Genomic DNA, 27,965 nt, shown 5'->3' with positions numbered 1-27,965 from the left:
GAAACATGGATAGTAAACGAACATACCTCCAGCCATTGATGAAGATGACGATCACGAACACATGCGTTAAATATCCAGAGAAAACGGGTTCTTTCTAGCTAATTACCCCTTACGATACTAATGTTGTGTATATTCTTTGTCAACGTACGCAAGTACATTCTCAAGAGAGAAAAAAAAAACAACGACGCAAAAAGACGTCGTAATTGCCCTTTTTTAAAAACCGACGTAGGGGGTTTAGCTTAGATGACCCATTTAAATTGACGTCCGCCTCTTATAGATAACCGTCTCCCATCAAGACGGTTATTGGGTGAGATAGTTATCACGTAAAATTAACATGCGTAATATAACGTTGATGTAATTTAAATGTTGGTATGTCTTTAATGTGGGATCACAATCAATTAAATATAACATGGCCATCCTACGGGTACGACTAGCGATAACGTATGTTGGAGTTTCGGGAACCCTTGTTTCTCATACGGGGGCACACTCACGTGAGCTTAGGAAAATCAAAGTATGAACAGACGACATATGATCCTTGTACACGGAATGTCGGGAGTCCCGCTGCTCGGACAACAAGCGGAAGTTCCGCTCCCTAGTGAGCAGACGGTGGCCCCGCTTGCTGGTAAGCCGGTGGGGGTTTGTTGCCCTTGAAACAACATCGGGTTTTAGCTTTATGTTTTAAGTTGGCAAAGGGATTCAGATAGGCTTGGGCTTTTGACCCTATTTTAAGTCATATATATTGTACTTGTATAAAAGATCATGGTAATGAGTGGTTGTGGTTGTAAATCTAAATATCATGGTGGAATTCCTTTACGAGACGTAGCCCTATTTCCGGGGTGAACCTGGGTAAACTCGTATGTCATCTATTTTTCAATTTTCTATGTGATTGTTCTAATTCGATTTAGAATATAACCCATCAATGTAGACAAAATTTTCCATATTTAAAAAAATCTAAAATTTTGAATTTTTTTTGTTGTGGCTGGTGACCCTCGCCAATGGCTAATGATGGCTTGAGCTACAATGACAAAACCAAATAGAATAAGAAAATAAGAAGATCATAAAAAATTCATATAATTAAAAAAAATGCATGAATTATCCACATTAGTGTCGGTAATGCCACGTAGGACAGTCGGCATTCACATCAATTTTCTGTCAATTGGATGGAAAGATTGTATTGATAAATTGGTCAAATTAAAAGGATTTGGCTGAATTGGCATTCGTCAATGGGTCCAGTATTTTCTTGGCAATTTTTTCGGAACAAGGCTTATTTGCTTGCCATGACTTTAACTGAGAAGCTTTCTTTGCTTCATATTCTTATGATAAGATTATTCTAGGGCAACAAGGAGCTTCGAAATCATCCATTGAGCTTCGACAGCTGCTCGAATTCACATGAAAACCACCCAATTGGCCACCAATTGCAGATTGAATAACCAATGATGTTCACCGCTCGAATAGCTTATCTCCTCCAGTAGGAAACATCCATTTGGTAATTGGCATCCTTTGGCTTCTTCTCTTGGAAATCAATGTGAAAGGGATAAAGAAAAAGTTGTATGAACTTAAAAAAAGTGGGTGGACCGGAGCTTTCTAGTGGACTCACATTGTTATAAAATTCTAGGATAATTGCAATGAAACTCCTAAAATTTATTGCAAAAATACAATCGAATTTTCAAATTTTTACAAAGTACAATGAAGTCCTAAAACTTATCATTTAAAAGGTATACTCAAGTTCTAAAACTTGCTACGAAAGTGCAATTAAGTAAGTGCAATCAACGTAAGGGCTTGATTCGACAATTGAGTAAGTGCAATTAACGTAAGAACTTGATTTTACCAATTTGAAAAGTTTTAGAATTTGATTGTACATTTTGAAAGTTTTTGGACTTAATTGCACTTTCTAACAATTTTTTGGACTTAACCGCATTTTTTGAAAGTTTTAGAACTCAATTGAATTTTTCATGATAATTTTTGTGACTTCCAACATACTTAACCCTAAAAACATTAGAAATTGTAATTTCAATATCGGCGCTAGTCATGCCAGTATGATGACGATCAACATCCACGCCATCAATTTCTAATCTAAATTAATAGGATGGATTAAAAAGTTTAGAATTATCAATGCAATAAGTTTATGACTTTTTCTGTATATTTACCAACTTTTGGCGCCTCACGTTGGGCCATATAGGCTGAACGGTGTAAGGCTTGGGCCGTCACATTAAGGCCCATGGACCCAACCCGATCAAGGCCCAATCGTTCTTGGCCGACCCGTCTCCTTCCCTCTACTCCAAAGAACCTCCCCATCGCCCTCTGCGCCGCCGCCTTCGCCTTCGCCTTCGCCTTGAGCGCCCTGCGCTTCGAGTGGTTGTAGTACGCGATGCGAGCCCATACCCCGAACAGGTTGACCGGTGTCACCATGTCATTGATCACCGACCACGAGAAGGCAATCGGCAGCTGGGTCCTTCACCAAGCCCGCCATGTTCATCGCCCGCGCCGAGGTCTTCCCAATGAACAGGAGCACTTTGCTAGGTTGAGCGAACGCGCAGAGCGAGTTGGTCCCGATGACCACGAGGTCGGGCCGGAAGCTCAAGGACTTGACGAGCACCAAGTGCTCCATGAAGACCCACGGCCCGAGCAGGAAGACGAGGTAGCACGGCGCAACGTAGTACAACGATGTGATGGGGTTCAGTTGAATCCCCTTGGAGGTGAGTAGGATCCGGATCGGGACCAACCTTGTGGCCTCGAAGGCGATGGCGCCGAGCCGGAGGGTCACGCCCCGGGCATCGAATTGGCCTCGCCGTAGGCGGCGATGCTGAGCGAGGTCAACACCATGTTCAGCATGGTCCGGGACTTGAAGGTCTCTCTCTTAAGCAAGACGCCGATGGAGTGGACGGTAACAGGCATGACGGCCTTGAGCATCTGGATGAAGGAGACGGTCCACCATTGACGTTTGACCTCCGGACACGACTGAGGTCAAAAACGACAACAGCCGCAGTCTCAAGTTTCTGTTTCCTCCGAGTACTCTTAATCTTAGTCATGACGTGAACATGGCCAGTGTCTGGCTGTCGTACTTGCAGTACTGGTTGGTCGTTGCGTCTTCCATCTTCTTCCTGTACACCGACGGGAAGAACTTCTTCAGGAACGACATCCGGCGTGTCTGCTTCTCTCTCTCTCTCTCTCTCTCTCCTTCTTTGCTGGTTTTCTTTGAGTCTCAAACAGGTGAAAACGAAGAGACAGAGACTTGCAAGAGATCAGACTGGAGAGAGAGACAGTGTGGACGACTAGAGAGAGCGAGAGAGAGAAGCAGACATCAATGGTGGACCGTGGCTGGGGAAGGGGAGGAGAGGGGAAAAAGAAAAAGAAAAAGAAAAAGGGAAAGGAAAAAAATAAAAAGGAAAGCAGAAAAAGAAAGATAAAATTGCAAAAAAGAGAAAAAGATAAAAATCGAGTCTTTTTTTTATTTATAAAATTCACTCTAAATTTTTATTTGAGAAAATCAAGGTAATTGAACCCTCAATTGGAATTTTCCAAGACAAAGGCATAAAAAATCCTGGAACGGGACGCACGTCTTCGTTTCATCGCCCTCCAAGTGCGAAGCTAACTAACGAACGTCTTCTTGTCTCAAAACGTAGAATGTACTAGAGAGAGATGACACTGTCCCTGTTCGCATCGCTAAACGTCATCCCATTCACAAAGCTCCCCTCTTTATCTTTGAAGACAAGCTTTCGCCAGAACAGTGTGGGGTTCTCTGTGGAATTTGTTCTCATGGGTGTCGAGTAAAGCGTCGTTTCCGAACTTCACAGGGGCTGGTGTCGTCTTCTCGGGGGGCAAAACCGCGACGACAATTCTTAGCTTAGCTTCGAAGCTGTCAATGTCGGTGCCGTGATGGTCGCGTTCGAATCTTTGCTCAGTTGGGTGTTCGTGCTGTGTGAATTAGCTTCCACATTGGCTCGCGTGAGTCGAAATCGGATGTTGTGATTGATCCCTCCCTGAAGTTACTGCCGTCCTTAGGGTCTATGGAAAAGAGGAGAGGCGGAGATTCGGCCGATGATCGGCCGGGTTCTCGCGGCGGCGGCGATCGAACGAAGAGACCCGACGGTCGCGGAGTTTTTTCTGGTAGGGACGCCGCTCCTGGGAGCGATCTCTGGAAGGATGGGCTCATTTGTGCTTTTGAATTTGTTGGGGGGCGTAGAAGATCGAGTGATTATTCCAAGTCCGGCTCCAAATTGCCGAGCAGAGCGCTGACCAAAGTTGATCACTCGAAGGCGCCGGTGGGTGCAAATGGTGGTGTGGTTGAGGCATTACCTCAAGCAGCGAGTAGAGGATATGACAGTGAGGTTGCTGCTGGTGATGGTTATGGCGAGAGCCTAGTTCGTGAGCAAGGCCAGTTTCCTAGTGTTGATAGGTTGGAGGGTAGTCACTGGGTGCCAATTGGGTGGGAAAGGATCTCGGCTCTCACCCAAACCGTGCAAGTAGATGCCAGTTGGACGATGCAGCTAGAATCGTTGGATGGCGATGAGGACCTCACGGCCGCGGAAATGGCAGCTCCTTACTGGGAGAGGCCTGCAGGGCCAATATGGTGGTGTCATTTCTCGGCAGGTCATCCCGCTGTGCAAGCGTGGCTCAGTAACGCTCAGTGGTTGCATCTGGCCGTCAGTTTGGCTCTGAGGGATGAAGGTCGGCTCATAAGCGAGCGGATGAAACATCTACTTTATGAGGTGAATTTGTTATTTGGGTCTAGGTTGGGGTGTTTACTGCTATTGGTAGAAGCAAGGTTGCGAGGTTTGCTTCTGTTTGTCGGTTAGATATATCATTATAAATCTGCATTTCCTTGTTCTTGTGTGCTTACATATGCTGTTTAAGAGCAAATTCTGAAGGACCAAATGGAATTTTTGTTAGTGTCCCAGCAAGGTCCCATGGAGATTACTTCTTCTTCTATTACAACGCCGTAGATATAAGCCCTCCTGCCTTTCATCTTATGTTCACTTTGTCTTTTCTACTCAGACAACATCCTCACCCTGTCTCTGGATCCTGATGCCCGTCCCACCCGACCAATAAAATCGAGCTAATGCGTTTCTACTACTCAAGTTTAAATGTATTCTAATTCTGGGTTAATTTCTCATGTATTCAATATAGTCTACTCTTACATTTAGAGTTGTTCCTTTTTGAAATTGTCTTACCAGAATATGTTTGGTTTTGCTTCATTTTGGATTTACTTTCAGCAAACTTGGGAGAGGTACCTTTTGCTAGTAGTAATTTGTGGACATTATTTGGACCTTGTGCCTGTCACTACTTCATTGGTGCCATGGCCATCTTTCTTTTCCTGTTAGCCAGCATTTTCATTTTTGCATTCAAGTTTTTGGTTGACAAGTGTTTACAGTTTCATTGTTGCATTTAGTTTTTGTTGATGGTTCAGCAGTGCCTATATGGGGAACACCATGTTCTGCATGTTTAGTGCTACTGTGAGAATCTCGATATATATGCAAATTCAAGGACTCTTGCTCTTTTGCAAGAATAATCCATCAACAATGTGTTTTTACATAATTTTAGTGAGACGAATGATAAAAGGTTCTTCTGTCTATGAGCATGACATATGTACATTTTTTAAGATGCATCCCCTTGTCATTGTGAAGTAGGCCAAACGAGTTGTTCAATCCCTTTCCAGGAAGCATTTCCCTCGTTGACAACCATGAATTCTTTGTAATAATTGATTTATTTCCCGCCTCCAATTTAGGGGAAAAAACTTCAGGCACTACACAAGCTATGGTAGTTGATAAGGATTCTGGGATGATAAGCTCATCAAATTTGCATCGGATTCATAAGACACTGACTTTGAGACAAAGTTCTTTTCACTCGTTCACTTCTCCATCAAAACCCTCTGAGCACGCCTAATGTCTCTAGGGAATATCTGTTTGTGAATTCTAATCTTACACGGATCACTAAATCAGTGTAATTTATGTTGTTACAGCCACGCCAGCATCATTGACTTCATTTTATCATCTTTCTGCAACGCAATAATAGTTCCACTTACCCACCGGTTGGTGGCCGCGCTGGTTTGCGCTCGGTTCCTTTCACGAGGGTCCTGGGTTTAAAACTTCGTGGTGCCGGTGTCTTACCCGGGCACCGTGGTGGTGGGGTTCTGCAGTTGCCCCCGAGGACTAGTTGTGCTTCACCACTGGTTTGAGCGCAAGCTCGCCGGCCGCACAGACACCTCGGTTATAAAAAAATAAAAAATAAAAAATAATAATAATAGTTCCACTTTTTACGCATTAAATTCTGAAGCCACAGGATGATTTTAGCTTTTTCGTACAAAAATGTCGTTGGTCCAAATGTTCAGGCATGTGCTCCATATGCTTTGTTGTTATTACACTGGTCTGAGGAGAAGAATTGAACCAATAATCCTATTTTCGTATGTTTCATGGAGTGTGAGGGGTTGAATATCTTTCTTCGTGTTCTCTTTTTCCAGGTCCCAGTTAGAGTAGCTGGAGGACTGTTATTTGAGCTCCTTGGACAATCAGCTGGAGATCCATTTGTCAATGAGGATGACATCCCAATTGTGCTACGGTCTTGGCAAGCACAGAACTTCCTGATAACTGTACTCCACATAAAGGGGCCCGTGAAAACCATGAACGTGCTGGGAATAACTGAGGTTCAGGTAGTTCGTAGTTAACAAAACACTTCCCTGAGACCTATATTATGGCATTTCATGTTGATTTTCTGTTCTTATTTTGCTTGGATTTCAGGAGCTTCTTCTTGCTGGTGGTTATAATGTCCCAAGAACAGTGCATGAACTCATAGCGCATTTAACTTGCCGCCTTTCTCGATGGGATGACAGGTAACAGTACTATCAATTCACAAGTCTAATGCAGTGAGTTCTTTTGTATGGTTGCTACACCATCTATCGGTTAAGAGGACATGTAATTGTCTTGGATTTTGAATGCACTACCCATGTCAGAGACACGATGATCAGCTCAAGCAAACAAACTTGGTTGTTGATTGTCCATATCTGTCCTCTCCACCTCCAGAGTTTTATTAGTTTTCTTGATGATGCTTTTGGTGAAGGCGATTATGCTTCATTTGATCTTGCATTAGATATTTGTAGTTTGCATGTCGATTTTGGTATGTTTTGTCAGCAGGTATTGATGTAGTCCCCAGGGGAATGTCTAGGCTAATACTTATATGGTGCTCTGCATGCTCAAGGCTAGATGCTCTTGACCATTGGCACTAGCCTTGCTTTGTCCTAAAGCAAGTTACTTGATTTATGCGAATTTGGCCATAACAACCATAAACAGTGAAAGAGAAAGGTGTAATACATGATATGACAATGGGGATTGTTACAGTTGACCTGGCTTGAAGTCTCAGCATGAGTGTTGCTGCATGCCTTAGAATGTTGGCACTCATTTGTGTTCTGATCCTTCTACGTAAATTTGAAAGTGAACTTTTTAACTAGGTGGACCCTGACCAATGCGCTACTACCACATGATCCAACAAGAGTCATAGATAGTTCTCTATTTGACTGTTCTTTTTCCGTCTATTGGTCAAGAATCTGTGGATTTCCTTCCTCAGGCACATCCTCTGCCTGCCGTTGTGTATTTCTGAATATGATTTGTGATTTAGAAAGATTTTCTCATCTGTCTTTATAATGCATTTCCATGGTAATTTTTCGGTCAAGTGTGTTCTTCAAGGAACTTCATTTAATTGCACTGATGAAACTCGACTTTACAGACTATACTGCCATTCTTCTTCCACTTCATTGCCTTCAATTAATTTCAAGAGGACTAAAACTAGTAATTCTGTCAAGCTTGTCTGAGATGCTGCTTGCTTCTCCTCGGCAGTTTGTCTTGCCTAGAATTGTTTATCCTCCCTGTACAACGTCAAATATAGTTTTCCTCGACATCATCAGTTTACTTTGAAATTCCTTGGCTTTATTCCCCTGTTTTTCTTCGTTACTATTCTCATCTCTAACTTCTGATAGGTTATTCCGTAAGTCAATTTTTGGAGCAGCTGATGAGATTGAACTTAAGTTTATGAACAGGTTAGGCGATTATATATTTCTTTTATGTCATGTTGTACCTTCGTCCAATTCACCTGAGTGACTTCTAATTTTCTTTGATGTATAGGAGAAACCAAGAGGACTTGAATCTTTTTACTATAATTCTAAACCAAGAAATCAGAAGGTTGTCCAGACAGGTAAATTGCCCTCTCTTGTTTTGCACTTTCACCTTTTCAATAGGAATGAGATAATCCTCTCCGCCGAAGCATGTCATTATTTCATCATCAGTTAGCTCCCAGTGACTTGTGAAAATTGCCAGTCCTACTTAGCGTTACTACTGTCATGCTTGTTAGGCTCACCTCATCTGTTCTCTGCATAAGTTTTGGAAGTCATAGAATTAAGAATGCAAAACTTCTTTTCGACCAATAGAATGCAGGACCTTAAAGTTTTATATGTAGAATGATAATATCAATTTAACCATATTACTATAGCTGTAATTGGTTGTTCCAGCAGTCAAGCCCACAGATTTCATTTGAGTGGCATTTTGAGGGTCGTACCATCTGTTGCAGGTCATAAGAGTGAAATGGTCACTTCATGCAAGAGAGGAGATCGTGTTTGAGCTGCTCCAACATATAAAGGGTAATACGACTAGAATTTTGTTGGAGGGAATTAACAATAGCACTAGGCAAATGATCGACGAGCAAGAAGCTGTCCGTGGTCGCTTGTTCACCATTCAAGACGTGATGCAGAGCACTGTCCGTGCATGGTTGCAGGTGAGAATTGCTATTGTCATTATATAGTATTACCTTCCTTTCATTCTTCTGGTTTGAAAGTTTCTCACTCCATCTGGGAACTCTCATTCAGGATAGAAGCCTTAAAGTAACTCATAATTTGGCTGTTTTTGGAGGCTGTGGGGTTGTTCTTACGATCATAACCGGCCTTTTTGGTATTAATGTCGATGGGATCCCTGGAGGAAGCAACACACCATATGCATTCGGTCTGTTTTCAGCCATTGTTGTCTTTTTGGGGATTGTGTTGATTGCAGTTGGCTTGATTTACCTTGGGTTGAAAGCACCAGTGACGGAGGAGCAAGTTGAAGTCAGGAAGTTGGAGTTACAAGAGTTGGTAAAGATGTTCCAGCACGAGGCGGAAACACATGCTCAAGTGCGTAAACCGCTTTCTCGAAGTAACTTGACACCCACAGCTGGAGACATCTTGCCCGGCGATGCTGATTATGTAGTCATCCACGAAAGTTAACAAATACGGGTATGTGGAAATCAAGTCCTCCAAATCAAAATCTCTTGATAATATCACCTTTTGTTGACTTTATACAAGTACAGAATGTTCAAGTTTCTCCAAAGTTTGTCTGTCTTTTGCAGAATTTCAGCTGAAACCTCAGTACCTTTGTCATTCCTTCTTTCTGTTAGGTTTGAGAGCTAGACAACAGATCCCTTATTCCGGCTTTTAGTTTTCTGATGTTTAGTACAGCACCTGAACCCTTTTTCTATTTTTTATTCTAGTTTCGTCACGGAGTACATCTGGACGAGTCAGGGTGGCTTAGGACAATTTAAACATGAGTACTGAAAACTGTATTCTGAAGTTAGAGAGAAGGAATGAGATGCCGTGCAGCAGTAAGGTTGGCAAAGATGGAAGCCCCAGATGAAGGCACAGACTAGAGAATGTATAAACTTATCCTTCCTCTTGCTTGGATAAACACACAGCTAATGTACGACGCCCATCTATCGTCGGCCTACGAATTGCAGAAGAAGAGGGCGAAACTTAACTCGCCTGTTTAGGTTGTGATTTCCTTGGGAGGATTCCTTTTCTTGAAAGCACAACGAGGATGGTTCATTTCATTGTCCTAACTTGGTAAGACAGATGGTCTGTTACTGTCTTCATTATCAGTAACATTGTAAGAACTATGGACACACAACTTCTTTAAGGTAGATAATGTATTAGTTTGAGACTTCGAACTGAAGAATGAGTCCAGAAATGACTCTATAAAATTGCACTATTACTATGTCGAATGAGAGTTGGCAATTTCAGACAGAAGTCAGCGACTTTTTCTTTTCCCAACTGATAAATTTTTAGTAAATAAATAGATTATTGGAGCAGTTGGTAAATTTGAAAATGGCTGGTAGTTTTACATAAGAGTTAGTAACTTTGACAAGGTAGCTTTGACAAATGTTGGTAAAATATAGGGCGGTTGGTCTTGACAATTTCAAAACAATCCAATAAATGTTGGTAAGCTGTGCAAATAAATGTGGGAAATTTTCAAAAAAGGGTCTCAAGTCCCTTCATTTTTTTTAAATGAGGGCTTGAAGTTAACTTTGTTTTAAATAAGGCCCCGAAATGCATTTATTGTCTCAAATAAGGGCCTAAAGTGGGTATTGTTTGAAATAAGGGCCTAAAGTGGCCATACCAATCTAAAAAAAAAAAAAAAAAGGCTTAGCTCACTATTGATTAGGGACATTTTCGTCATTTTCTCGTATTTTTCTTTTTTCTATATTTTTCATTTTTCTATTTTTCCAAAAAGTAAAATAAAATAAAAACAGCAAGAAAGAAGCACAAGTGGGAGGGGGTTGTGCCCACCGCCCCAACGCCGGTGGGGCGGCGGCGAAAGCCGACGGGGTCGCCAACGCCATTGCAAGGGCCCGATCGCCGGAGATAAGAGAGGGCCGCAACCCTTGCCTAGGTTCGGGGGTGAGTCGCGGTCCTTGGCCGGACTCAGGCACTAGCCGCCGACCCTTCGCGATCTTCGCCTAGATTTGGTTGGGGGCCACGGCCAGCCCCCGGACTTGGGGGAGGGCCGGTGACCCTCGTCCAAATGCGGGAGAGGGTGATGGCCCTCTCCCGTCAATGGCGAGGGCCACCGGGCCCTCGCCTGCGGTTGACGAGGTTGTCAACTTGTGCCGAGGGGCCGGCGATCTCGCTAGTTGTGTCCGTGGTCCCATTGGCGGTGGGGTGACGACCACAAGCAAGAGGCGCCCTCTAGCTTGTTGCTTCCTCTTTTTTTTTTTTTCTTCAAAATTTAGTTTAACTAAAAATAAAGTTAAAATTATATTTTGACAGAAATATCCTTGATTGGCTGGAGTTTGTGGCCCACCGACAAGGTTAGGTGCTTATTTGAGACAAAAAAGGGACCGCAAGCCCTTATTTGAAACGATGACCGCTTTATGCCCTTATTTGAAACGATGACCGTTTTATGCCTTTATTTGAAAAAAATGAAAGGACTTGGAGCCCTTATTTGAAATTTTCCCAATAAATGTTGATAAATTAGTGGAACAGTTGGTAATTTAAAAAAAAAAAATCAAACAAACATCTGCAGTAATTCAAATAAAAGTTGATAATTTCCTATAAGAATTAGTAAATTTAACATCTTGATAACTTTAACAACTAAATATCGATATAATATTGGAAACGGTTGGTAATTTCAAACAATCAAAATATTCTTGGTAAATGAACTCAAATAAGAGCTGGTAATTTTATATAAGAGTTGGCAAATTTAATAATTGGTAAGCTTTGCAAATTAATGTGGGGAAATTATGTATTAAAACCATTGGCAATTTCAAAACAATCAAGTAAGTTTTCTATTGTTGCATAAATAAGAGCTAGTATTTGTTAAAAGCAAATAGTAACTTAACCCGAAAAGTTGGTGTATCACCCAAGTTAATGTTGGCAAGTTTTTGCGAGAGTTGATAACTTTACCATAGTGGTAACTTTAAGAGATAGTCGTTGGCCAACTAGTATTTTTTTTTTCCAGAAGAGAAAGTCATTTTTTCAGATCTAAGTTAAGTTTGTTGTTTTCAGTTCATAGAAAACGTTTTTCGTCATCTAAACATCGGGAAGTTGGAAAATAGTTTTCCGAAAATAGTTTTCCTTCCCGTAAACGGACCCCAAAAAAGTTTGAAAAACTGTTGATACTCTTGTAAAAGTATTAGTAATTTATCTCTGTTTTACCAACTAAAACGGCCTCTTAAATTTTTGCTCCCAACGGATTTTCACGACGTTTCTTACATTTTACCAGGAAATGGTTATTTTCACTCTTATTTCTTAGACCAAAAAGAAAAAAAAAATGATGTTTCACTTTATATGCGAGGGCCAGTAAATGAATTTATGCAACTTTTAATTTGTAATTTCATGATAAGCCCTTTTTTTTGTGTGTGTGTGTGTGTTGGGTGAATTTCTTAAACTTTTGTTCTCAATAGATGTCACTGGTGGCTACTTGGTACGAAAGCAGCTTTTATTACTCAAGATTTGGAGAAAGTCAGTACGAGGTTTCAAGTTATATTCCTGGTAAAAATGGTCATACTCATAAATAAATACAAAATTTATTACTCGAAATCCGAACTCAATTTGAAACTAACACAAATTGTCATGTTAGAAAATCTCGAGTTGCTTGGACCAACCCTTCGCGACCAGTCTCGCCCCGCCGATGGAGCCTTGTCTGATGCGATAAGCGTGAACCGAGTGTCGCAAAAGAGTGCTGCATGGGCATTACTTGCTGAAAAAATATTGAACTTTCGAAACATCGACCGTTACCGGAACACTTCGGACAAAGAAGATCACCTCATTTCTACATTTGTTTTTTTTTTTTTATAATTAATTCTACGTTATGGCTACAATGATAAAATAACGATACTAATAAATGTGAAACGACGCATCAGTCTGGCTAAACGACACGGACGCACCAATCCAGCTCCGAGCCGCGCAGATCGATCAGGTGGCTCACGTGGACGTGACCGAACTCCACGCGCCCCGGCGCGGCGCGTCGCGCAACGGCCCCCGTAACCGCCTTCTTCCTCCTCTGAACTGAAACCGAAGACCACGTCAACTCCGGACAGAGAGAGAGAGAGAGAGAGAGAGAGAGAGAGAGAGATCTTCACTCCCATCGCAGCGAAGAGCGAAGCGCATCTCTCTCTTCTCTCTGTCTGTCTCTCTCTCAGTGGCTTCGCCGGGAACCGATTTCTGCAGATAGTGGCGGCTCGGATCGAGCTGTCGACCATGGACAACGACCCTCTCCTGCAATACGCTAGCCCGGGAATCCGGCCGCCGCCGCTGTTCTCCCTCCCCGAAGACGACGAGATCGCCCTTCCTCCCCCTCTCACTCCGTCGGAGCTCAAGGACCGCCTCATCTTCGGCCCCTCCCCGCCCCACCGCGACGCGTCCCCGATTGCCGAGGCCGCCGCCCTCTCCCTCCACCCCGCGAGGCCCTCCTCCTCTTCCTCCTCCTTCCTGGAGGCCCCGCCGGGCCCGGCGGTTCCGCCGCCGGAGCAGCCGCAGCAGCAATCCTGGTTGATCGACCCTAATTTCTTCTGGAGCAAGAGCAATCTGCACCGCTCCAAGACCGCCCCCGCCATGGCCGTGATCAACGACCTCAACAGGCAGAGCGCGCTGGGGAAGCCACAGTTCGCTTCACCGTCGATTATACGCCAGGCCGTCTTGCTTCTGGTAATGTACTTGTCGCTCGGCGTGATAATTTATTGGGTCAACAGGGATAGTTTCTCTGCAACGGAGACTCACCCGGTTGTGGACGCGTTATATTTTTGTATCGTCACGATGTGCACGATTGGTTATGGCGATATTACACCGAATAGTGTTGCTACGAAGCTTTTCTCTATAATGTTTGTGCTGGTGGGATTTGGTTTTGTGGATATTTTGCTCACTGGGATGGTCAGTTACGTGCTCGATTTGCAAGAGAACTACATGTTGAGGTCAGTGAAGAGTGACGGAGAGAAGAAGGATTTAGCGGGGACATATATTTTCGATTTGAAGAAGGGGAGGATGAGGATAAGAATGAAGGTGGCATTGGCACTGGGTGTGGTTGTTATCTGTATTGGGATTGGTGCTGGGGTCATGCATTTTGTTGAGAACCTTGATTGGTTGGATTCATTTTACCTTTCTGTGATGTCAGTTACTACTGTCGGCTACGGTGATCAGGCGTTTAATTCGTTGCCTGGTCGTATTTTTGCTTCAATTTGGTTGCTTGTATCCACTCTTGCTGTTGCTCGAGCATTTCTGTTTCTGGCTGAAGCAAGAGTAGACAAGCATCAGAGAAGGGTAGCCAAGTGGGTGCTAGGTCAGGACATGACCATTGCCGAGTTTCTTGCGGCTGATATTGACAACAATGGATTTGTAAGGTATGCTTACTATCCAGTAGTGTCCGCTGAGGTTGCCTTCTTCAACGAGCATAACTCTTGGGAAGACGATGCACATCTATGCTTCCTTTTCAGCGCTTCTTTTCACCTTGCTATTTGAGATGCTCTGAGCATTTCTAAACTTCTAGCTTCTTAGTAATTGAAACAATGTGAATTAGTGGGAGTGGGTGCTTTTGGCAGATAAATCATGTAGTCTGAATGATATAAGAATCTTTAACTATCTGAGTTGTGGATATGTGACCTGGACTATTAAAATTCAATATGTATTTCTCAAAAGGGAAGAGTTGAAGGTCATAGAAAAGGTATTGGGTTATGCCCAATAGTGTAGTATTACTAGTTGAATCTTAAACTTTTTTCAACCGTTTAAGCAGTTGAGCAAATATGAATTATTCTGTTGTTCTATTATGAGGAAAGTACGGAAATAATGGTATTGATACTGAAAATGCATGTTGTCTTTAGTAAATGTGGACAGCATGTTTATTGGCTTTTTTCTTCTCTGTGACTGAGTTTTTACCACTTTTTATAACTTTGGGGTACTCAACTAATAAAGGATAAGAAGAAGAAAAAGGAAATCTGTGAACGTAGATTCTATATGTCTCTCGAATGTTATTGTAGAAGGCCTCATTTATTATGTGGCAGTTAAGTATCTGACCTGGTCGTCCTGAACAGAATATTACTCTTTTGCATAATGAGTTTAAGAGGAAAGAAAAAAAGGGTTTAATCCAAGAATAGAAGGGTTATGGAGAAGATACTACTTTGATCTCACCTAGCAAAACAGAGCATGCAAGAAAGAATAGAACTGCATAGTTCTAACCTTATTGCCATCCGAAAGAACTTTGGGCAGGATAGCCTTTAATAATCTATCATTGCACGACCCAAAAATCTGTTTCAGGTAAGGTCAGCTAGTCTACAATCTACGCAGAATGAGTAATTAAGTCAATAAAAAATATAATAATTTGCTGAATTTATGATAGTTAATGGAAAATGATACTTAGGATTGGGAACACTCTTCTTCTCTCTAACATGTGTCCTTTATTTTCCAAAGTACCGTTTCGTTATCTCTAATTTCAATGCTTGGATTTTCTGTACTTTTTTGCTGTGCATTCTCAGTGCTTAGATAGCATTTGCTTGCCGGCCTATGACATGCGGAAATTTGTTGTTCATTTTTTGTGAGAGTGACGTTATCACACAAAAACTAATCCTAAGGTGTTCCATACCATCAGTCAAGTGATGGGCTGCTGAACAGTGAGCAGAAGTTCAAAAATCTTGTTTCGTTCCATTCCTTATCACTCCCTAGTGAAAGGAAGAAAGGATCTTTCCCTCATCAGAAATGTCAGATTATGATTTTTCTCTTGTTGTAGAACTTCTGTTCCCCTTTTTTTCCAGTTGAGTTTTTGAACAGAAAGTAGCAGGGAGATTGTCTAAATCTTCGCATTAAATGGTTTCTTACCTGTAGAACTATAAACCAAAGCGTCTTCTTAGCACTAAGTCTTGAATCTTCTTTACTGTGAGAGGATATGCGTACCTTTAAAGTTATGATAGCAGTAACATGTTAATATCATAAAATATGATCTGCTTATGTTGTTTTGGTTTTCTGCACTTTCTTGTTCTGTGATTGTCAGGAATATCAAATTAGGAATTTTCCTCGTTCTATGTTGTTTCCCATATTGCGTGCATGATTTTTTGAGAGTGTTCTTGATCTAGCAATGAAGTTTGGATTAGAGAGGGTCGGATGTGGAGTCTTATTGCTGACATTTTAAATAAAAAACCATCCGGAAAACTTCAAAAGTGATAATCAGTATAATCACTATGGATTCACTTTGCTGCTTCATTAAAAGTAGTTTATAGATTGATGCATCCAAATTCCCATCATTTTTTTTTTACTAAGTGGAGTATATAGGTTGCCGCATCCAAATTCCCACCAGTTTTTCTTATTTGAAGCATGTCGTACAATTAACTTCTGATCCTAGGGACAAAAATCCTCTTTGTTGGCCCTTCTTGGTGCAGTAAAAGGTTACACTTCTTTGAAGCGGACGATTGAGATCCCGGTTTTTTTTAATATTTTGGCCAGTGATTGAGGTTCCAGCTTAGTAAGTCATTCTGTCAAACCTTTGCATTGAGAAAAGTGTTAGTTTTTGCTGGCGATTTCAACGATGCAAAAGTGGTTGTGCAAGTTCAGTGTGTTACGGAGTGTGTTGTGAAAGATGGGCTACGCTGTGCAAGGTGCTAGCTTGTTTGGCTTTTCACTTGGTATCTTTGTACTTTGCAAGCGCTCTCTCATAATATTTACTGTTCAAATTGGTGGGAATAGTCTTGAAAATTCGTCTGTTATGGGATAATTGATCGAATATCCTCTAAACCTATATAGTTTGTTGAAGTTATGGAGAACCTAAACTGCATGTAGGTGATTCTACTCAGATTTAAGCTTATATTTATATTCAATATAGCTATAAAATGCTTTATTTTGCCAATTTCTAAATGTTTCTATCATACTTGGAGCTATTGTGAAATTCACTGCTGGTGTCTTTGTGCAGTAAATCCGAGTATGTCATCTACAAGTTAAAAGAGATGAAAAAAGTATCAGAGAAAGACATAATGCAGATCTGCAATAAGTTTGATCGGTTAGACTCGGGCAATTGTGGGAAGATTACTCTTGCTGATCTCATGGAAAGTCGTCACTAATCGAGATAAGCTCTTCGCTTTGCATAATGCACCTAGAGGAGGAGAGAAAATTGCAAGATAATGCTCATCTTAAGGAAAGTAAACAATTTCTGTGCTGGTGATATTCAGATACAGAAATGATGCTTTTGGAGATTGCCTGCCTGATTGGTCAGTCCATCTACATCGTGTCCTCCTCATTGAACTGCTTCCCCATATGCTTGTCCATGTGCATTGCATATGTATATTTTGTTGGGCTCTATCTGTCAATTGCACTGCCGGGTTGATGACTACAAGTATTTTCACAAGGCATGGATTTCTCCTCGTTCTGCCTTCTTTGAAACGGGCCTGAGGTAGAGGATGCATAGAGAAAGACAATACAATTTCAAGTAGGAATGATTCTGTACATATTCCTTTCCTTCATTAGAGACTAGGTTGAATTATTCTTTGCCAAAGGCCAGAAAGTTAAAGGGCTTTTGCCAATTATGTATAGAGAATTGTGTATCTTCGGCTACACAACTGCCGAACCTTTTATTTGCTCTATGAAGTGTATGTATTTGAAGTAAAAATAAAGTTTTATAGGACTCTCTCTCTCTCTCTCTCTGTGGACTATTCTAACTTCTCTGTGTTGATTACATCCACCATTTGATTAGGGCTGTTCCGGAAATAGGATCAGTTCTTGCGTGATATCTTCAAGGAAAGTAAGGTATGTCTGTCCTTTTGCAGTTAGCTGCTTTGTTACATTAGGGATCTTTTCGGAAGCATTGCCAAGTGGAGCGGTGATTTATCTTTATAAGACAATCTCTCAAGCGACTCCGAGAAGGAAATTTCTAGATTTATAAAGAAAATGCTAACAAAAAAAGGGTACTCAAATTAGATTTCCACGCGTAGGTTTATATGCCTTATTTGCATTACGTATATATTCGTAAGATCCAGAAAGACAGCGTATTTTAAACAGGCCTCTGAAAGCTCATTTGATTTTGCGACTCTACGTTTGAACGACTTACCACAAAAGCTTTGTGAATATGTCTCGTCGTCCTTCTATGATTAGACGGCTTCTTGTGTGATTATGGAAGGAATTAATTATCACTGACAAATGATTCGTTGCTTTGGAGCTCGAGGAAATAGAAGGAAGGAAATTGAATTATTGCACCCTTCCTGCCAGAGCCTCCTTCCTCCGTCACTTTTGCAATGATTTGACTTGCCGATGTAATCTTCTTTGTTCTTTTCTCAATTTCCTGTCTCTCTTCCTTTCTTTTCCTTTCCTCCATAATCAGCCAAACCAATAACAAACACACATATTTTGAGAGAGAAGGGATTCATACTTTATAAGTAATTCGGTTGCGCTTGTGCTTTTGAGGAGAGCTTTTGGGGAAATACAAAGGATTTTAGGTTAAAGGGTTTTATTGAAATGCAAATTGTATTTGGTTAAGGGTAATCTAAAAGTATATAGGGAAGAAATTTGATTTAAATGGTGTTTGTAAAAATTACACTTGTAAAGCCAAAGTAAAAAAGAACTCAAACTCTTCATTAGAGTTCGGCAAAGGGCTCCAGCCCTTGGGGAGCTAGATCTGACATCAGTCACTGTTGCCTAAGGTTGCATGATCTCAGGTGAACCTTCACGATGCTTGCCTGGTCACGCAACCCTAGGTTACCGTTGCCTGAAGTCGTGTGACCTCAAGTGAGGCCCGACGGCAGTAAGATCAGGCATCATTGCCGACGTCGCATGAGCTGGTCAATGGTGAGAGCGTTTTCAGAAATTTCGAAAATTTAGCGATGGCAAAATTGGAGGAAAAAAAATGCATTAACGTTCTAGAAATGCTAAAACCTACGGACTTGCTTGGGCTAAGGGACTATAGGATTTTGGAAATGCAATATATTTCCCTGAAGCTCTCCAAAAGATTTGTCAAATGCCTTAGCATTTGGCCAAAGCCTTCGAGAAGCCATTCCCAAACACATTCTTCATTTATGAAATATCCTAAATATCTTATTGAAATACATTTCCAAGGTTAGCTATTTTCACACCATCTTTTGCCAGAACAAACCCGTTTGGCTTAAACTGATTGAACAAATTGGCCATCAATTTTGTTGAAGTGTGTATGGGAATTTGTTAATACCTTTTTGGGCAAATTGGGGTGCCAATGATAACCATTTTGTTCTTGGGAACAATTTATTGTCCGAAACAGATTTTTCTATTTTTATTCTCTGAGCAAGTTTTTAAGTAGAGAAACACACAAATTTTATGTTCAAGCTAATAACAGTATGAAATTTTTATTGTTCAATGGAGGCTAGGGTTGTGACGAGATGCGGAGATATGGTCGGGGTGGCGGACATCCGACAGTGGTGGAGAGTAGAGGTGTCAAATGAGCGGGTCGGGTCGAGAATGGTGCGACCCATTTAACCTGTTTTGATCCATTTTCTTGCAATACAAATCTAACGACTCATTTTGACCAAAAAAAAAAAATCTAACGACTCATACCCGACCCGACCCGACCCATATTGTTAAAACACTTCTATATTTTATCCAATTTAGAAAAAAATCAATATTGTATAAATTTTTTAATCATTTTTTCTTTCTTTTTCATTTTTTTTTTATGGTCGCTAGATTTCGTTCTTCCTTTGTCGGGCCTTGATCTATGACTGGCGGATGACGACAGACAACCAGCAACATGGACGCAAAAGAGAGGGAGAATGCATGCGAGAGAGAGGGAGCAAACGATGATAAGAATTCTTATTTTTATTTCTATTTTAGAAATCGAAAAGTAGAAACTTGTCATTTCTATTGCAAACCTATTTTTGGGCTAAAAATTTGTCACAAAAATAAAAAAATTAAATTGTATTACTAAATAGATTTATGATTCAAAACTATCCCAGGAAACATAAAAATAAAAAAAATGAAGAAATAGAATAGTTATCATGTGCGCCCATTGATCCATGGATTGCTACTTTCCTATCTTAATTTACTTCAAAATGTTGAAAAGGGAAGGGAAAGATCATAACTAATACTTTGTGGTCTTTGACCACAAAGTATCACCAAAGTATATCAAATCCCCATTGCAAGGAATATAGGCACGAATAACCCACTCTTTAATCATATAAATGATAGACCAACATGTTGAAATGAACAGAAGAATTGTCACCAGTTAGCACGATCAACCGATTAGCAAAAGGATACTTGGTACTAAACATCTAGAGATGGTGTACCAATTCAAGCACAGGAGCTTTGATGTCAAGATCACATCAATATATTATTCTATGATTGTTGATAAAAGAAAATAAGCGAATAAATTGAAAGAAAACATTTCCATATCAGATTGTACGAGCTATTTAAAACACCAATTGATCGTGAATCGAAAGCGAATTGGATGCCAAAGAGGAGAGAGACACTCACCTTGTTGCGACTAAGGCTAGGGTTGCCATGGAGCTAGGGTTGTGACAAGAGGAAAATCTATAGTTGTGGCGATAGACAATTGACAGTGATGGTGAGGCTCCCTGCGGCGATGGAACTCGAGTGAATAGGAGATGGAGAATTTTGGCCGAGTCTGTGCATGCGAGAGATATGGATGCAAGGGAGAGGAAGAACGCACTCAAGAGAGAAGGAGTAAGCGATGAGAAGAGTTTTCATTTTTGTTTCTGTTCTAGAAATAAAAAACTTCTTATTTTTATTCCAAACCTATTTATAGACTAAAACTTTGTCTCGAAAATAGAAAAATAAAATTGCGTTACCAAACGGATTTATGTTCCAAATATATTTTTGAAAATAGAAAAATAAAAAATTAGAGAAATAGAGTGGTTATCATACGCAGTCAAGTGAACCCTTAGAGGGTAATTAGTGGGTAGTTTGGTAAGTGGATTTGAAAAGGGTGTTATTTAGCCGAAAAGGTATCAAATGGTCCCCCCTGTGTCATTTATCGACAGAAATGTCAATGTCAAGCTTTTGAAAATGAAAATCAAGTATTGTTTCCATGTCTCTTTTCATTTACTCACCGTCATTAAAAAGAATTGAGAAAAGAAGAAAAATCAAATAGGCTTATCTATTTATATGTTGTATAAATGACAAATGGACAAAAGAAACCGATTTTGAAGAAGGACAAAAAATCCATACACGAATCACGTTGCACCGCGCGCTAACACATGAACATATCACGACTCTATTTACAATGCATGCAGATATTCCAAGAGCCTGGACAATAAAGTCACAAGTGAGTGTGTCTGGCATGTTCCATCAGTTATAGTGACTCGATCTTTGTGATTCATATGTGCTATGCCCTTTCAACTCTAAATAGCAAGAACACCATTTTCATCTGTTTGTACACATGCTGCTCTTGACTTCTGGTTTTTAAAAAACGTATATGCAAGTCCCAATAATTCTTGCTCATCGTGAGCACCTTTTCCCTTTGATAGGACAAAGGGGCCTCCAATTGTCAGCTGCAGATTAGTGAGATTACCATGTCAGGACTAATTTTGAATTGGACAAAAAGGCAAACCAGCTAACCCAACCTTTGCACATTCGTGTTCTCCAATAGCATTTTTTTTTTTTTCATTTCTTCATCTTCTCAATCTGTCCAGAAAAAAGAACATTGTCCTCCCATTGGACCTCCTTTTGAAGTGTGCTATAAAGACAACACTTCCATGAAGCCACAGTGGGTTGAGACTTTGACAGACAGGTCATAGAAAATTCCACAGTAATGCAGACCAAGTCATCGGTCTTCCCAATAATGTGACTTTATACAAGAATCATTGCAGTACCCTTTTGAATTCTTGAATCATAGCGATAGAATTTTGTCTCACTGACCTTGACTAGGGGAACCCAGAGAGAGAGCGCGCCACAGAGAGAGAGAGAGAGAGAGAGAGAGAGAGAGAGAGAGAGCCACTATTGAGTGAATGAGTACATAGCGTTTGCTCGAATGGAGGGAAAAGAAGCATTATTGAAAAGGTAAGCTTGAATTAATGCACAAATGGCCAGGTCAACCTGTCCTATTGGAATCTATGACAGTCCATGACTCAATCAAACATTAGATTTTTCAAATCCAAAGAAATCCTAATCTAACTGTAAAAACATGGGGGGTCCTTGCCTTTCTTTTTCCCTTTGCATAGTTGTCAGTATACTGGTGGGGCACATAATTGCGAGATTCAAATTATGACAATAACAAAAAAAAAAAATGTTTAAGTGATGCAGATAGCAGATGAATGTGAAGGAGGCTTTGGTGGTTAGAATCAGTCAAATGGGCTTCTTAGCCTACGAAAAAGAATCAAACCCAGTAGACCTTTTCACATCTGAGAAATTTAATCAACAAGTTATTAGCATATCCATCTTTCCTACTTAAGATTTAGTTCTATTAAATTATGTCACGAATTTGAGTCCACAAGCAACTAATCAGTTTGATGAAGTAGTTTCCTAAACTGATTTGCAACGAAGGGGCATACGATTATATTTGCACAAAAAGTTCTCCGTCGCTACAAGACAAAATAAGGGGCTCATTTCAAATCACAATAGCAGTGCGTTCTCTTGTAAAAACCACTTACAATGCGACTTATGTATTCTACAATTATCCAATGTGCATGTAACATGGAGATTTTCAAACAGCAGATGTTAGTTGGACTCTCAGAAAACTCCGACGAAGAAAAAAATTATTAACCATCTAGATGGGTTAGGTGAAAGACACAATCAATGTTGTGCTCATTGTAGAATGCGCAACTTACGCTGCCATTTAACATATATTATACAGCCAACAGGGCTATACTTTAACCTCTATTGGAACATTCCTAGTGGAGTATTTGATGAATAGTGTGACAAGAGCAATTTGACTTTACATGCCAGCAAGTCAAAGTAAATGACAGGCATCACAACATGGCAAAAAAAAAAAAAAAGGAAAAAAACAATTGGGAAAATAAAATGATAAGAGGTTTCGGTCAAGGTGACCAATGTGACATGATGTGTTCTTCACTTTCCTTTTAACTAGTGCAAAAAATTCTGTCGGCGTTCACAGGTGGAATATGAACATTGGAAATCTCAAGTAGATCTGAAAATTAATAAATTTTGTCAAGTGGGTGATCTTGGCGGTAGCTTGATAGAAGGTCCTCAAAATGTGCACTTCTTTCTATTGTATTTATTTCACTTTAGTAAGTGAAAGAGGAGACCCCGTGATGTTGCAGTTTGATGATTAGAACGAGTCGTGCATGTTTGTCGTTTATATCTATTACATATGATGGTTACATAACTAGAGATTAAAAAGATGAACTTTGATCACTTTGAACGTTCATGTAGATTAAGAAGGGTTAATCCTGCTTGGCGTGCACGAATTGCATAGTTTGATGGTATAGCTCGCTTCCGAAAAATCGGTCCATACTAGGCATTTCTCAAACAGGAAAAATTGTCAAAAAAGGTAACTGAGGATGATAACCAATAAGACTGGTTAAGCGGTTAAGAAACCGACTTCTATGTAGGTGGATTAAACACATGCCATAAACTTGATCCTCCGCATTTCTAGGAACAAATATTTTCTGGGTCAGGTCATCTCACCAAGATATGTTCATGTCTTAACTGATTTACAAGGTTAAGAGGATCCTTCATGAACTTAAAGTTTGTTTATTTAAAATTGATTTTCCGGGCATTGAAGAAGGAAAAAAATTAGTCTTAGACTATACACTTGAGATCACTCAAGTGACTATATTACTAAGAGATCATATGTTCAGTGGAAGAGGTTGAGGAAACTATCATTTGTGTCCAAAAGGAAATTATTATAAATGAAGTATTTTTCTTGCATTACAAGGAAGAGTAGCTTTGAAAAGGCTAATCGTCTGTCTTTTGCGCCATTTTTGGCATTTTAATTTTCCATATCTTTTCAATTTTTTTAAAGTTATCTACTGACTTTTTATATAATCCTCCAATTCAAATCAAGTATCCTTAATTTTATTCTTTTTTGACCTTAGTCACTTCACATGGTATGAGCTTACCATTTGATATTGTGCATGTTTAAGCTTGCTGTTGATGTTATGGAGAGTATGATATGTAGTCTACGAATTATGCATAATTAATATGGTCTACCATAGAAATTTGGAATTAATTTGAATCCTGGTAACACAACATATATACATACACATACAACATGAAATAATAGGTATTATGAACTTGTTTATGTTGTGTATTAGGTTCTCTGCGACCAAGGATATAAACATAGTACATAGATTCATACAGCTATCTTGGTAGCCCAAAAATTCTTTTTTCTATCTTTTCCTCCGGTGATTCTAAAAGGAGTAAATGATTGAGATATTATTCATCATTTTTCCAATCTAACCCCGCATTTCATTATATTGAAGTTACAAAAAATAGGAAATCATAACGACATGTAAGTGGAATCTAATCAATATCATACTCATGATTTTAACTTTCATGTGTAAAGGGATTTGTCAAGAAATATGAACACACAGAAGGTGTGCATTTATTGTTAATGGAGATCGATAGTGCATCCCCAACTCCTAGACGGCCATATCAATAGCGTGATTATAAATCAGTGAAATTGTGTGTAATTCTTTTTTTTTTTTTTTTTCACATCCAAAGATAAATTGGGGACCTAAACCTAGGGGGCGGGGCCGGGCCATCACTAGCCCTCCTAGGGTTGCCAATGTCGGTGAGCGGTAATGAAATGAAAGTCGTAACATATATAGAATCCGACAGGACAAAAAAGAAATTTTAAAGCGAAATCACAAAATCACCGAACTAGATGATCGAATATAGGCTTAGTTGGGATAATAGAGGTCTAGGTAAGATGATGCGCTCCAATCTAACAACATCTTAAGTACCTTTATGGAATGATGGAGGGCAGTTCATATGAGTTAGGTATCGGATAATTTCACTTTTTGAACCTTAGGAAATTGAAAAATTTTGTCTTAAGCTTCAAACCTTTTTTACGCCTCAAATTTGTGGGTTTTGCTGCCAAAGAAATGCGTCGCCGTCTCATGGATTGCGCACCTAACAAAAAACCTGCCCTCCCTCTCTCTTTCTCATCCGAAAGTGACTTCCAATAACCAAGTAATTTCTAAAAAAAATCGGGGAAAAATTAGATAATAAATAAGACCATACTTTTAAAAATTTTCTTTTTTGGTTGAATGTAGACCGTACTTTATGTCACGAATAATGGACACAACTTAGGTCAACAATTTCATGCTCTATTTTTAATACTAGAAAGTCCTCCCTCTTAAGCTAACCCCACCATTTGATCAACTATTACTTTCACATACATATCAACGTCCCTTCATTTATATGTCATGCCACATTAACATCTTGAACTTCCCATAATCCACGCATCCTTTGTCAACATCGAATTTTAATCTGTGAAGTTATTTCTTTCTTACATCATCGGTTCGGTCACCGGCGAGACATATGGCGATGTGGAGAGGTTTGTGGGACGTTATCTTGTTCATCACATAGACCCTTTGTATTTTTCAGGACTGAAAACTCATGTTAAACAGATAAATCTCGGGTTCATGAGATATCCATTTGACATCGTCGATCGGATATGATAGGAAGCAAACCTAAGATGGGCTTGAACCCCATTAAAATCACACAACACTAAACTGCTTCTACGTTAATCCAGGTGAATTTTGGGTGGCTGTCCATTCACTCATATGTGAACAATCTTCAGCTTTGTCTTTTCAGTGAGACTCTTTTTTTGTTTTGTTTTTGGCAGATAAGGACATTCCTGTGGCAATCTAGTCCCCTTGTTGCTTAACAACTAACCATATGATAAGGTTGGTAGCTGTCACACATTTTTGCTAGGGAATATAGTAGACCTAATAAGTCCTGTGGACACCTAGAAGAGAGAGAGAGAGAGAGAGAGAGAGAGAGAGAGAGAGAGAGAGAGAGAGAGAGAGGGGTTTACAAAATGAAAAATGGAGTTTGAATCATTCAACTTAGTTATGTCATTAAATTAACATTATTAATCACTTGATTAGATCTATGTTTTTTAGTGCATGGTCAAGTAAATCGCCAATGGGAAGCTTTGATTCTTCTATTCCTCTAAAGCTAAAGTTAGCTTTTTGATGGGCTATGATGGTGGCCTGCTGAAATCTTGATGTTATATGGACACAATTAGCCGCAAATTATGGCGTGGCCATCAACATTTATCTTTTTAGCAATTTTTAGCACTTGCCTGTATTCTGCTTTTAAATCGAAAAGACCCCTTGGTCTTACTTTTTTGTTTTCAATTTGTATGTTCTTGATTATTGTGGGGACTCTATGCACGTTCTCTCTATAAAAAGTATAGCCCGTGACAATTCTCGATCACATCTCTTGGCATCGGAATTGGAAAATTACTTGAATTTCCCTTCTTTTTGGTTAAATTTGCACGTGATTAATGTCCATACCTAATCGAATTATAATTACGGTTATATAACTACTAAAAGGTGATTCTTAATTTGTTTTTACTTTCAAGAAGAATGAATGCGAACTTGTCGATATATGGTATTATATGTTCCAAAAAATTTATTCCATGTGTGCTAATTCCCTAAATTCTATCCGTATGCATATCCAATCATTCGATATCATGAAATTACTCGAATTTCCCTTGTTTTATGTTAAATTTGCATGTGATTAATGTTCATACCTAATTGAATTGTTATTACAGTTATATAACTATTGAAAGGCGATTCTTAAGGATTTTTACTTTTAAGAATAATGAACATGAACTTGTTAATATATCATATTATACGTTGATTATCAATTTACTATGGTTGCACACAAAAATTTCCTTCATGTGATTGTTAATTCCCTAAATTCTATTCATATGCATATCCATCATTCGATATTGACCGATGACCACCGTTCGGGTTGACCCGATGACCAAACTCTGAGGAATTAACAATTCGACAACGATGACTTGGTTCATTTGACATGGAATCTCTAGATGAAAGAACTTGGTTAATGCCCTTAACATGAGTATTACTTTAACCTAGCAAAAGGGTGTCAATTAATTCTTAACCTAACTACTTTCTCGCTGCTGAAAAACTTAAAATGTGAAATTTAACTTGAGGATTAGTCTAAGCTTTTCGCCTTTTCTGATCTTTGAAATACTTTTTGGTTGCTCTCAACGACCGAGTCCCAAAGTGAGAGTTGGTTTCGCATCATTTCAAGGTTGCAATTTTTCCCCCGCCTCTTTTTTTGCCCTCCTTGGGATTTGATGGTTGCTAGAAATTTGTTCTATTGTTGACCACATATAAAAAGTTGAGAAAAATTTCAAAAAAGGGTGATTATTATTTTGTTCTAACGGCTAATCATCATTACCTGATTGAAAAAAGACGAATGGGATGGTGAAGAATAATCGCAGTGATACGATCTCACACGTAAGGAATCCGATTGTGGACGCAAACCTAATTGATGATGAGTCGTGAGGCTCTGGATTTTTATTTTTATTTTTTATATTCTAAACAATCACGTGTCAAATTCTACTCCTAATCTTTCTCCTTTTCTTCCTAAACCCTTGCTTTAATCATACTCATAATCACGAAATTAATGAGAAATTCTTAATTCTTTTTTTTATAGGTGACAGGCATCGATCGGCAAGAGACTTCTATTTCAACATGATCCGAAATTAAACAGGCATCGCAGGGGCAGATTCGTATGAATCAGAACTTTTGGGGGGCTGAATAGAAAGTTTCGTGAGGATGAGAGTGACATTGCTATTGACCCAGTGAGTCAGAGGTTTATTTGCAATTATAACCCTGGAATTTTGCCAACCTAATAAATATGCATATTGGGAAAGTTAGCTCCAGCCACCAAACGAGCGGGCTGTTCCCATGGTGGTGCTAACGTTTACCGACTCCATGTAGCCGTAATCAAGAAAGGAGGAAAATGAAAAAAAAAAAAAGAAAAATTATAAAATAATAAGAAAATGAACTAGTCAAAAGAAGAAAGGATGTTGAACATTTTAATGTCGGTGCCTCGACGTCCAAAAAAAAAAAAAAAAATTTCGGTGCCTCTGCACAACTATAGCGATGAGGATATTGATCCTAGACGTGCACCGCAAGCCGTTGCAAATGGAGCGGAAGATCTCAGCCTTCTACGTACCTCTCGATCTCTCAAGTATTATTCTAATTTATGAATGACATCTGTCTTTAGACACGAAAAAAAAATAAATGAGAAAATTTAAAAAATATAAGTGAGTCAA

At 39.7% G+C, this 27,965-nt stretch overlaps 2 protein-coding genes and 1 pseudogene across 5 annotated transcripts; 2 read left to right on the top strand and 1 right to left on the bottom strand.

The window, feature by feature from the left end:
* Nucleotides 1–1,937: 1,937 nt before the first annotated feature.
* On the bottom strand, nucleotides 1,938–3,139 carry LOC115753019 (annotated as a pseudogene).
* Nucleotides 3,140–3,692: 553 nt separating this feature from the next.
* On the top strand, nucleotides 3,693–10,031 carry LOC115753004 (zinc transport protein ZntB-like). Of its 3 annotated transcripts, none has more exons than XM_030691468.2 (8): nucleotides 3,693–4,709; nucleotides 6,458–6,646; nucleotides 6,735–6,826; nucleotides 7,967–8,026; nucleotides 8,112–8,181; nucleotides 8,554–8,757; nucleotides 8,849–9,250; nucleotides 9,589–10,031. In XM_030691468.2, the coding sequence occupies exons 1-7, from the start codon at nucleotides 4,008–4,010 to the stop codon at nucleotides 9,239–9,241; spliced, it is 1,710 nt and encodes a 569-aa protein (XP_030547328.1). In that variant the 5' UTR covers nucleotides 3,693–4,007; the 3' UTR covers nucleotides 9,242–9,250; nucleotides 9,589–10,031. The 3 variants fall into 3 exon arrangements, with proteins under 3 accessions (XP_030547328.1, XP_030547327.1, XP_030547326.1); XM_030691467.2 differs by having other exon boundaries at nucleotides 9,536–10,031; XM_030691466.2 differs by having other exon boundaries at nucleotides 3,694–4,709; nucleotides 9,505–10,031.
* A 2,702-nt stretch (nucleotides 10,032–12,733) lies between these two features.
* On the top strand, nucleotides 12,734–17,395 carry LOC115753005 (two-pore potassium channel 3-like). 2 transcript variants are annotated; one of them, XR_004016827.2, is made up of 3 exons: nucleotides 12,734–14,124; nucleotides 15,292–15,474; nucleotides 16,677–16,869. XR_004016827.2 is itself a non-coding variant. In XM_030691469.2 (2 exons), exons 1-2 carry the CDS (start codon nucleotides 12,989–12,991, stop codon nucleotides 16,822–16,824), a joined length of 1,284 nt encoding a protein of 427 aa, XP_030547329.1. In that variant the 5' UTR covers nucleotides 12,736–12,988; the 3' UTR covers nucleotides 16,825–17,395. The 2 variants fall into 2 exon arrangements, 1 of the variants encoding a protein (XP_030547329.1); XM_030691469.2 differs by lacking the exon at nucleotides 15,292–15,474 and having other exon boundaries at nucleotides 12,736–14,124; nucleotides 16,677–17,395.
* Nucleotides 17,396–27,965: the final 10,570 nt, after the last annotated feature.

The sequence above is a fragment of the Rhodamnia argentea genome, chromosome 9 (genome assembly GCF_020921035.1).
Source record: "Rhodamnia argentea isolate NSW1041297 chromosome 9, ASM2092103v1, whole genome shotgun sequence".
In the NCBI taxonomy this organism is placed as follows: Eukaryota; Viridiplantae; Streptophyta; class Magnoliopsida; order Myrtales; family Myrtaceae; genus Rhodamnia; species Rhodamnia argentea.
Note: the sequence above shows the minus strand (reverse complement) of the source record. Positions and strands in the feature narration are given on the sequence as shown.